An 11,974-nucleotide genomic window follows, 5' to 3' on the forward strand; every position below is an offset into this window, starting at 1 on the left:
ATAATCACCAGCGCTGAAGGTAGTCCAGTGGACAAGGACGTCGTATCACGATTCAAGACATCATGGGTTCAAATCCCACTGGAGGTATGTGAATGTGTGTGTGTGTGTGTCTGGGTGTTTCAAAAACAACAAAAACCAAACTAAAAACTGTCAAAACAAAACAAAACAACTTCCAAAAACCTTTCCCAAACTAAAATACTCCGTTGCGTTCGTTTGCGTCATTTCAATTTCATCGAGGATTTCAACTTCATCATCAACGACTCTGCGATAATGGGAGGAAAGAGTTAGCCTTGAAAAGGCTTGAAAAAGCCTCAACAGTGCTAACTGGTGTTTTTTGTTAACTAACGTCAAAAAAGAAAAGTCATAGTGTAGTATGTCGTCCAAAAATTGACAAATAAAGTCATAGTTTAGTGGAGAAAAAGCTTTTACTGGAAAAAAAACTACGTTCATTTTTATAATTTTATAGGATAAGATTGTATAAACATAAACATAGATGACATCAATGAAAATCAGTTAGATACTATTTAAAATACATCTTCTCCTCTTTTAGCAGGTGAGAGTAAAATGCTTTTAAGAGGTTAAAATCGTTCACGTTTACATCAGTCACAGGTTTGACATACAGTGTTAAGTCATATGAGCTGAAATATAAACAAAGACAATTAGAAATCAAATTGAATTGTGAATTAACATTCCATCCACTCTTAGATCATCAGTGGTCTTCAATGAGCTGACATGGTTGCATTCATTCTATCAAGACAATGAAACATGAGGTTTGTGAAGATCAGATCGCACAGGACAAAGAAAAACTGGCTGCAAAGGGTTGATCGCAAGTGCGGTGACTAAGTCTCTGAGGATCCAGCATCAGGGGAGTGAGGGTCGGGCTGTAGCAGTTGGCTGTTATTGGGGTTTGCAGTTAGACCCATCGTCTCTGAGAGTGCTTTAGTGTAGTTAGAGGAGAAGGTGTAGAGTATGGGGGTAGTTCAGTGGTTGTCCGGTTGGACAGGGACTGGAGCTGGAGGACTGTCCATGGAGAAGCTGATTTCAGGATGAAGAGAGCAGCAAGTGGTCACCGCCTGTCGTTACCATGGAGATAACTAGTTTTGATGGTTGCTGTAGGTCAGGTCAGTGATGAGGAAGATGCTCCCTCCTCCCAGAAACAACGTGGCTTCCTTAAGAGTTCTTAGCGACCATTTTCATCGTGATGGTCTTCACTTCTGAGTATTCCTTCAAACCACAGTCTCCCCTGAAAGCAGACGACAGGAAACAGTGACCGTGCTGCTCATTCAGCTTTCAAGGTTTCAAATATGGAACAATGCAATATCCTCCTCAAAGATTTATGTGTAGTTAAGCAATTTTGGAAAAGCAGGTTTTCCAAACACTCGGCCAGTATTAGCAACACTGTGTTTAATCTGTGTATATTTTCACTTGGGACATTTTCCAAGTCATACTCACAATTCACGACCATTGCCAGACATTTTATATCCTCCAAATGGACACTGTGAGCTCAGAGCGTTGAAGCAGTTTATCCTGGGAAACACACAAAACATTGATCACTCCTGTGTCTTTGACTCACGGGGCCTGTGATTGTAAAACGCTTACAATTAAAACTCCATCTGCACAAACTGAGCTAAAATACGTTGTTTTTGAAATGCTCATTGTTTGCTTTTGGTGTAAAGAGAGCAGAGTAGCCGGACTTAAGGAATATAAATACAATCAAACAAATGTCAGTGATCGTCAACACAATTTAATATTGTCTTCTGAAAAATGAGCTTGCAGAGAATTAAACATTCAGTGGTTTAAGGCTCAAAGTTTGTTTTGGAAAAGCTTGTAGGAGAAATTCTCAGACACCAAGAGCTTAATGCAGTGTTTCCCAAACCTTTTAGAAGAGATGAAAAACTATTGCAACACAATTATACTGTCATTTTTCTAAGATATATTATTACATCACATCACATAACACATTTTAAACTCATAAATAAACATCTCTATTTAGTCATGACTGGTCTGTGTTTCAAATATTCATGGAAATCTGGTTGAACGTCAAATCTACCAACGAGACGTAAAGTAGTGAGTGAGTGAGTCCTGACGACACATGGACGACATCAGCTGTGGGATTGACAGCTGCATATTTGTGTATGATCAGTGTGGTTTGTGTCGGCGGTGAGGAAATGTTGTCGGCGATTAAAAAAGGTTAAGTCTTTCTCAAAGTCTCCCAGAATCCTCAGCACCACTGGTGTTTGGAGCATGAAGGACAAGAGAAAATGTTTTCTTAGCTCGCAGAGGAGTTGCACTCAACTATGACGAGTTGTGAAGATTTCTTGGCAGATGTTGAACGTTAACTAAACTTCTACCCCTGCCCATGACCATCTGCACGTAATTACACAAGAAACAAAACAATTTTTGGTGAAATCAAGAAGTAACATTTTATGGCCATTTCATTTATACAAATTAGAAAATTGGGGAGTCAGCTTACATTTGCAGTTTATGTTTTACATTGTTGCCTTGCACGGGCACATTACTCGTGATATTTATTACATCTTGAATGTCTGAGCTGAGGGGAAAGAAGTGAAAAAGGGAAGGAAAACATTTCTTTGTGGCTTATGTAATGAGAGTTGAGTGGCGCGTTGCCAGTTCATGCTTTCTGTTGCCTGCTGTGTTTGATACTGAAAAATGTTCCTGATTGCAGAGAAAGCGAGAGACGGCAGATGAAACTTACCAGACAGTTCCCACTTGCAGGGTGGTGGACATGGTCATGGCTTTGTTGATGTCACTGGTGAAAACAGCCGCAACCAGACCATAATCTGTGTCGTTGGCTCGTTCTATCACTTCCTCCATAGTTTTGAACTTCATGATCTGCTGCACCGGTCCAAAAATCTACACACACATAAATAACATACTCTAATAATCCAACACTTCAAGTTGGAAAATTCAGATTATTATACATATATGTATATATATATATAATGAATTCTGAATATTCTGCTGATCAGATGAAACATTAAATAAAACAGCACAGTATAAAATAACCATTCCAACATGAAATACTGCTCACATGTTAATGGATCACTTTTAATCTTGTATTTATTATATAATCTAATGGTGGATAAATATCAAATCTTATTCTGGTATAGTTTACACTCACTGGATTTACTGATATAAAGAATAATAACATGCAGCGTCGGTGTCCGTGTACCTCCTCTCTGGCGATGCGCATGTCGTCCCTCACATTAGAGAAAACTGTCGGCTCAATGAAGAAACCTTTCAAGCCCAGAGCTTTTCCACCGCACTCCAGCGTGGCTCCTTCACTGATGCCACTCTGGATAAAGTCCAACACGCGGTTCTGGTGTTCCCGACTGATCTGTGTTGGTGGAGGAGGACGGAGGGAAAAGATAAAGTGTGGTGTTCTGAATCTGAAATAATAAAATGAGCTCAGATAAATCCTTGGTCTGCTCTCACCTGTGGCCCTTGCTCAGTGGTGGGATCAAAGGGACTCCCGACCGTCCTCCTCTTTGCTCTCTCCACACTTCTGCGGACAAACTCCTCATATATGGGCTCCTCCACATAGATGCGAGAGCCGGCCGTGCAGCACTGGCCTGCGTTGAAAAACACACCCTGGTGGGCCTGTTCCACGGCCCAATCCACTGAGAACAGAAACCAACATTAAAACACTCTTGTTGTTGTTGTTTTTTAAAATGGCTATTCTTCTAAATGAAATCATTTACAACTCAATGTTACTACATATGTATATATATATATATATGTATATAAAGACAAAAGTAGAGTTGTTCCCAGAGTCCAGGCCGTTGCCCACAGATGTTGCATTTTTCACGGTTGCCAAATAAGTTTTTTCAGCCTTTCACTTGAGATTTATGTGAAAATGTTTTAAAGAACATAAAATTAAGCTGTGATTTATTTATCAGACAAATCTCGTGGCTGGTTTACGCATTCAAATGATATAAAATAATAACATGTGTTAGAGAAAGGGCAGTAAAAAGAGTCAGAAACATGAAAGGATTCTTAAATTGTTGTGATTTATATTGTGAATTGGAGCGCACCAGTCTGTCTCCTATAAAAGCTTTAGTAAACATCGCTCGACATAATGTGATAGCGGACACCTGAGAGACAGGAGCCTGCTGCTGCCCGTGAAGGGTTAACGCAACCCACTGATTTATGGGTCTCGTCTGAAGCACCCGACTGAGTCAGGGTCCATTCTCCTGATTTACAGGCCTGAGGAGCCCCTCTCACGGCTGCTGAAAGCATTTGAAAGCCTCGGCACCCTGAGCTTGGTGAGCTGAGTTTATATGAAAGCCATCCATCCACATTAAAGCGCCTGAGAAGCGCACACGTGATAACACAACAGTGTGACGGCGGCAACACTCACTATCAGCATCTGCAAAGATGATGTTGGGATTCTTCCCTCCCAGCTCCAGCGTCACTCTCTTCAGGTTACTCTTCCCAGCGGCTTCTTGGATCAGCTTTCCCACCTGAACCCAAAAGAAACACATCTGAGGTTTAGACGCAGAGACGCAGAGACTCAGAGACGCAGAGACTCAGAGACTCAGGGACACAGAGACGCAGAGACGCAGAGACAGATCTGTCTTCATGTATTCACTATTAAAAACTTTTATTGTACATCCTGTATTGACACACACACACACACACACACTTCATATTTTAGTGTTTTAATATGTTAATAAATGTCTTTTATGATGCATTAAATAAATCTACTTATCTTTATATCTGTTGTTTGGCAGAGTAGAATGAATCCAATGGTTTAAGTGATATTTGCTCAGTGTTTTGATATATTGACTCAACAGATAAGCCTGAGAAACCCCCCCCCCACCCCCCCCCCCACACACACACACACACACACACACCTCCCTCACATCCCTACACTCAAGAATTCATATTCCTCTTACTCACACACTCTGTTTTATTTTCCCAGAGCACTGACAGAGAAAAGAGGAAAAAAAAAAACTCTCAGTGTCCAAACGAGAAAAAAACATTCAGACGCACGGAAAACACAACACTGAACTCTCTGTGTGTGTGTGTGTGTGTGTGTGTGTGTGTGTGTGTGTGTGTGTGTGTAGATACACAGTATATACAACAGTTCTTGGCTTGATTTTTTGAACGTGTCTTTGATCAGAGACACAGAGCAGCTGTGTGTGTGTGTGTGTGTGTGTTACAGTCATGAAGATGAGCTGTGCGCCTACAATCCTCAAATCCACCTGTATCATCACCATCACACCGCCCCCCCCCCCCCCTCGCAGCTACTACAGCGCGGTGGTGGTGACTCACTGTCTGAGCATCAGTCGTCTCTACAGCACTGACTCACTCTCATGTCACTAATTGATTCCAGATCACATGAAACGACAGGAGAACTCGTAAATAAAGACGAGGCGATTCACGAAGGAAACGTTCACTCAAGATGAGAAGATAAAACAAAAGAAGATGTGTGTGTGTGTGTGTGTGTGTGTGTGTCACATTTGTAATATTTAACGTTCTAATGTTAACTATATCATAGTATAAGATACTAGATACAGAATACTATATATAAAATAATGGCAGCTGCTAAAATCTTCACTTCTCTGTTTGCAATGTTCAGCTCGAGCTCAAACTGGTCAATAATATCACATTGATTTCATTTCCATGGAACCACAGTCATGTGTGGTGTGTTTATCTGTGTGAGCTCTTCAGAGGCCATTCAATCGCTGTATATACTGTATAGATATAGATATATATATATATAAAGTATATATAACTACAACAGCTGATCCAAGCGTTATATAGATCATGTGAAATCCAGGCGTGTCACATCGAAACATAAATTATAGGATGGAATTGCTGTAAATGTTTTCGTTTTTTTTACAGTGTGGATGTTTTTACTGTTAAAAATAACAGATGTTTCTAAATGATGTGCAGAAAAGGAATCTGCTGTCACTCTGCACAGCTGCTGTCACCTTCAGTGTGTGTGTGTGTGTTTCCAGAGCTCCTGACAGTGCAGATATGTGCATGTGTGTGCAGCAGAAAAGCCGAGAGTAATGACAGGGCACGCAGCTTATGTAAGACCACATTTGTTTGTCATTTAAACTTCAATACAGACACACAACATCCCATAAATACTCTTAAGTTGTGCACATGTTGGTCACTGTTTGCTGACAAAAGCAAAGCAGGTGCTAATCTGAGCCACCTGACGTGAAACAAAGGTACCTCAGTGGATCCTGTGAAGGCCACTTTGTCGATGCCCATGTGTGAAGCGATCGCAGCTCCTGCCGTTGGCCCGAATCCCGGCAAAATATTGACGACTCCCGGTGGAAACCCGGCCTGTCAAAACAATATGAGAGGAAACAAGCTTTAGCGGAGATGACAGCAGAGCCAAGCAAAACCACAGGCAGTGTGAGGGAATCCGGACCCAACCCAACCTCCCGACCAGCACATCAAACACAAGCAGAGCACTGGGAGACACAGGGAACACATTCATGTCCTGTCTGTCTTTCGCTCTCCTGTGGTCTCTGTCTTCTCTGTCTTCTCTGTGTGTTCTCTGTGTTCTGTGTGTTCTCTGTGTTCTGTGTGTTCTCTGTGTTCTGTGTGTTCTCTGTGTTCTCTGTGTTCTGTGTGTCTTTGACTCTCCTGTGTTCTGTGTTCTCTGTGTTCTGTGTTCTGTGTTCTCTGTGTTCTGTGTGTTCTCTGTGTTCTGTGTGTTCTGTGTGTTCTGTGTTCTGTGTGTTCTCTGTGTTCTGTGTGTTCTGTGTGTTCTGTGTGTTCTGTGTTCTCTGTGTTCTGTGTTCTCTGTGTTCTCTGTGTTCTGTGTGTTCTGTGTTCTCTGTGTTCTGTGTTCTCTGTGTTCTCTGTTTTCTGTGTGTTCTGTGTGTTCTCTGTGTTCTGTGTGTTCTCTGTGTTCTGTGTTCTGTGTTCTCTGTGTTCTCTGTGTTATGTGTGTTCTCTGTGTTCTGTGTTCTGTGTGTTCTCTGTGTTCGGTGTTCTCTGTGTTCTGTGTTCTCTGTGTTCTCTGTTTTCTGTGTGTTCTGTGTGTTCTGTGTTCTGTGTTCTCTGTGTTCTGTGTGTTCTCTGTGTTCTGTGTGTTCTCTGTGTTCTGTGTTCTGTGTGTTCTCTGTGTTCGGTGTTCTCTGTGTTCTGTGTTCTGTGTGTTTTCTGTGTTCTGCTGTGTGTTCTGCTGTAAACGTGTTGACAGTCTTGGCTTCACTGAAAGTCCAGCGTGATTCTCCGTGTGTCATCAGTAATAACGGTTAAGTTTTAAGTCAGACTTTAGCTCAAATTCAAAACTCTAAATCATTGACTCCTGAGCTTCTTATTTGTGTTAAAGGTGCAGTCTGTAAAGATCTAATGGCTAATGGTCACTGAAAGCTGCTTAACACGACAATTTTGCTATTCACCATTTCACACTCATTCAGTCTGGGAATCAAACCCTCAACCGTACAGTTGAAAGACTGCAGATTGTAACTCCTGTGCTCACTCACCCCGGCCGAGTGTGGCCTTCACAGACCAGAGAAGATCTTCTTAGTCGATGAAAACCATGATTTCAATGATCATACAAACATAGTATTTTCTATTTCAATGACATACTGGACCTTTAAAAGTTCAAATGCATCAAAAACCTTTGAACTTCAGCCATGATTAACTAGAGTTAATCTCAGGATTACAGATATAAAGGCACATGTGAGACTTTGTTACACATGTGATTTTGTTTTTGTGGTTACATTAATATCAGACCAACTGGAAACCTTTAAGTGTTTGGGATTCAGGTGGTGGATTATTAACGTCGGCCTCGTACAAGTCATTTCTGTCATTTACCTCCTTCACCAGAGCTGCGATGTAGAGGCAGGTGAGCGGCGTCTGCTCAGCAGGTTTGAGGATAACAGTGTTTCCACACGAGAGAGCCGGGCCCAGCTTCCACGCCATCATCATCAGAGGGAAGTTCCACTGTGAGACACACACACACACACACACATCATACGTCTGGGTGGTCACAAGTCAAGTTTAATAAGTCATTGCTCTTAAGTCAATTACTCTCATTTTCTCTGTCTAAACAGAGTCAAGTGAGAAAATGTTCTCGGCGCTCGTGTGCAGCAGCGTTTTCTCTTCCCACAGAATTCTGAGAAAGCCGGGAAATTGCAACACACGAGCAAAAAGAGTCATATCACTGTACAACACACAGGCCTGTGTTATTTCTGCTTTATAAAGGAGCCCATGGGGCTAAACACAGAACCACACGCTTTCTGCACTCTTGCACAATCAGCAGTGTCTCCTTCTCCTTGATGTTTTTCTCCTTTCTCACCATTCTCCTTTCCTCAAACCCACTCTGTCAAATCCCTGAGCTCAGCCCTCTGCTTCTCGCTTCTCGTTCCCTATTACTCAAACTCACTGGCACTGTCATTCTGGAGGCTTACCCGAATAAACAGTGACTGTCAGGGAATTACTGGAAAACGCACAACAGAACGACAACAAACAGGCAAATGTAGCAACCGGCGAAGTCTCTGGAAACTCGGCCAAACGTCTCTTATCTTTATGTTCATTTGTATCCATCATGTCACATGAAGGAAGGGAGAATACTCACTGGGATAATTTGTCCACAAACTCCAATGGGCTCGTGTCTGGTGAATGTCAGATACTCTCCGTCTGTGAGGAGGAGGAACACACACACACACACACGCACGCGCACACACACACACACACACACACACACGCACACACACACACACACACAGAGAGTTTGAAAATGCCCTCACAAGCGTCACCACCTGATATCCTCACTGTTATTGACTCAACATGTTCATTTTGTAAGTAAATCCACACGCAACATTCTTGGTTACTTTACCCTGGTGAGAGATTACGTTTCGTTTGGAGCATCCAGCAGTGTGTGTGTGTGTGTGCGTGTGTGTGTGTGTGTGTGTGTCAGGTATTCCTTATGTCGTGGGGACCTAAATCTGTTTACACAATCACATTATGGGGACTTGCCTCCTTATGGAGACAAAAATCAAGTCCCCATAATGTGAATGAGTACCTTTAAAGGTGAAGACATGTTTTAATGTTAGGTTAAGGTTAGGATTAGGATTAGGATTAGGATTAAGATTAGGTCAGTAGTAATTGTGGTTAAGGTTAAAGTAAGTCTCCAGGGTTGTATGGGTGTCTTTGTGAGGACCAAAAAACAAAGCACAGGGAATGAGGACATTTTGACCGGTCCTCACGTCCGTCACCTTTTAAAAGGACTTTTCTGAGGTTAAGACTTTTAGGCTAAAGGTCAGGATTAGCTGACCTTTAGCATTAGCTGTGATGGTTAAGGTTAGGAGCAGGGAAAGCACTTTGTCTATGAGTGTCCTCACTAAGAATGTTGCACAAACGCCTGTGTGTGTGTGTGTGTGTGTGTGTTGGGTCATAGAGATGGGTGTTATACTGGAAGGCTTTGCTCATTCCTCTTGCATTACTTGAATAAAGGAGGTTCTCAGTGAGGGCGTGCCATGCTTGTTCATCATCCACACTTGATGTTGAGAAATGTGTGTATAAATTTGTCGCATCAGTTATGAGCTGATACTGCAGTTGCTTCATGTTACATTTGGACTGGAATGATCCAGATAACAGGCAGCTGTGTGATGACATGAAGCTTAAAGTCAATGTCTTTCTTTAGTGTGTGAATGTGAGAGAATGTGCAACGATGACCGCGTTAAACACGCGCTTTTCAAGAAGAACCAAAGTGTCTGTGAGGTTTGTTTGAAAGCATGACGTCTGCAAGTGACTTATATTTCAATCTGGAACAAGCAACGTAAACTATACCACAGTGTGTAGCCAAAGGTGCTGCATATGACGACATTCCCATTCAAATGTAACACCATTATCACGGAGCATACGAGGTGAAAGATGAACGCCAGCCAAGTATTTGTTGATGTGCTGCTCGTCGTCCTGACAGGTGAACAAATATGATGACATCATTCAGGCACCGGGAATGCCCTTTTTTATTTGCTCTGGACGTCTTCAAGAGAAACGCAGCTTAAACCTGAGCCCTGGGAAAATGCTCACCGTGGTGGATTTGGCAGCAGCGTACAAGAGAAGCTTTGAGAGGGACAATACAGTGGTTTCGGGAGGTTTCCCATGTCCTCCCTTATTTATTTTTTTCTGTGCTTCCTGTTGGAACAGACAGCCAACTTTCCCCTCTGCCATCACATTTGAGGGACGAGCTCGATGTTAGTATTTGGAGTCATTCTTTACATTACTGAGTCCAGTATAAGTGTGTGTGTGTGTGTGTGTGTGTGTGTGTGGTTTTTAAACACAAACTATAATCAATATGTTCATCGTAGTAAATGAATGTTTACTTTCTTTTGATCACTCTTTATCATAATACAGACTTATTTTCTGGCAGCTGGTCAAAAAAACATGTGTGTTTCACACTCTCAACAAATCTCTGAAAACAGTCTTTAGTCTGTGAGTGTAGGAGAAGTTACAGCAGCTAAAACAGAGGAAAAGTAATGGACCGTGAACTTTGTTCTGTTTGAGATTTGGTTCAACAAACAAACACAAAATAGAAAAGTGGATTTAATAAAGACGAGTAAAAATGTAACCAAATAAAATCTTTCTTTATGTTAAAGGCAAAAAAAGGTGTATTTTCTCTGAAACGAGCCTCTGTGTTCATCACTGCTCTTCTCACAGAAACGCTGCTGTCGACATAATCTGACAAATCTTACCCATTGGAATGGAAGTGCCGTGGATCTTGTCTGCATATCCAGCAAAGTATCTCAGTGTCTTTATGGTTCCTTGGAGATCCACAAACAGGGTGGGCAGAAACGGCTTCCCACTGTTCAGAGACTCAATAGTCTGGAAAAAAACCATGGAGAAATATGTGATGTAACCTCATGATCCTCACATCATTTAATACTGTTGTAGCCTTCACGCTGCCCCACGGCTGAAATGTGACACTGAGAAAACACTAAACTACAAATACAGCCCTTAACTTATAGTTATATGTCAGATTTAAGGCAAAGCAAATTCATTAGTATTTTCATACATGAAGGCAGCTTTAAGAAGTTTTACTACCAAGAAAAACAAAGGAAAACACTTTTAATGCAGCTGCAGCTGATTTCATACATAAATATGGATGTGGATGAGAAGGTTTTATGTTATAAGCAGAGAGAAAAAATAATAATGGAACAGCTTTAGAGGTGTGGCGACAGTCATGTGACTTACTGCTAAATAGACGCTGTCTCTCTCCACCAGGTCGGCGAGTTTGGACAGCAGACGACCTCGGTCAGACGCGTCCATCCGTCTCCACACTGAACCCAGAGAAAAGGCCAGGCGAGCGGCCTGCACCGCTTTATCTACATCAGCCTGGAAGAGAGCAGGGAAGTGCTTTTATTCTCCATCATTAGGTCTGCAGAATATTATTATGAATATTAATAAAAAAGAATCAAAGGACAGAAAGAAGTACAAATGCACTTGTCTGTGCATTTAAATGTTCTTCTCATCTGCACACAGAAGTTAAAGTAAGATTTAGGTTGTAGACAAAAGAAAAACTTTGAAAACATAGTGCTGCATATTTTATAATCAATAAACAAACTGCTGGTTCTTTTTCTGATTTCAAAATGATAAAAACACACTCAAGGTGAGTCTATAAAATCTATAAAATATTCATGAACAAATGCTTTTATATAATGTTATTCACATATGATGACACTGACATGGGACAGTGCATCAAAATAACCAGCTTCATTAACTGGTGATTTATTTACCTTTTCTGCCTCCTGCACCTCACAGATCTGCTCTCCTGTTGCCGGGTTACAGGTGCTGAAAACCTTCCCACTGACAGAGTCCTGCCACTCATTGTTGATGAAAATCTGCAGAAAAAAAACAAAAATCAGTCTTTAGTCTTTGAGTTAAGTCACAAATATTAACAATATATAATAAGAAACATTATTATTTAGCACTTTTTTAAACGTTAAATTCAGGTCAATTTCATACAAACAGAGAG

General features: G+C 41.4%; 1 protein-coding gene across 1 annotated transcript in view; it reads right to left on the reverse strand.

Annotated features, from left to right (window-relative positions):
• Positions 1–406: 406 nt before the first annotated feature.
• The window catches only part of aldh1a2 (aldehyde dehydrogenase 1 family, member A2), a 19,331-nt gene continuing 7,763 nt past the window's right edge, over positions 407–11,974 (reverse strand). Inside the window, exons 2-13 of the mRNA XM_058629929.1 lie at positions 11,736–11,840; positions 11,194–11,334; positions 10,695–10,824; positions 8,576–8,637; positions 7,813–7,941; positions 6,211–6,324; positions 4,382–4,484; positions 3,457–3,641; positions 3,194–3,358; positions 2,717–2,874; positions 1,453–1,527; positions 407–1,243 (exon numbers count right to left, since the gene is read on the reverse strand). Coding sequence (XP_058485912.1) covers positions 1,171–1,243; positions 1,453–1,527; positions 2,717–2,874; positions 3,194–3,358; positions 3,457–3,641; positions 4,382–4,484; positions 6,211–6,324; positions 7,813–7,941; positions 8,576–8,637; positions 10,695–10,824; positions 11,194–11,334; positions 11,736–11,840 — 1,440 coding nt within the window. The 3' untranslated portion in view covers positions 407–1,170. The remainder of the gene's footprint in view (positions 1,244–1,452; positions 1,528–2,716; positions 2,875–3,193; positions 3,359–3,456; positions 3,642–4,381; positions 4,485–6,210; positions 6,325–7,812; positions 7,942–8,575; positions 8,638–10,694; positions 10,825–11,193; positions 11,335–11,735; positions 11,841–11,974) is intronic.

Source organism: Solea solea, chromosome 5 (assembly GCF_958295425.1).
Source record: "Solea solea chromosome 5, fSolSol10.1, whole genome shotgun sequence".
Classification (NCBI taxonomy): domain Eukaryota; kingdom Metazoa; phylum Chordata; class Actinopteri; order Pleuronectiformes; family Soleidae; genus Solea; species Solea solea.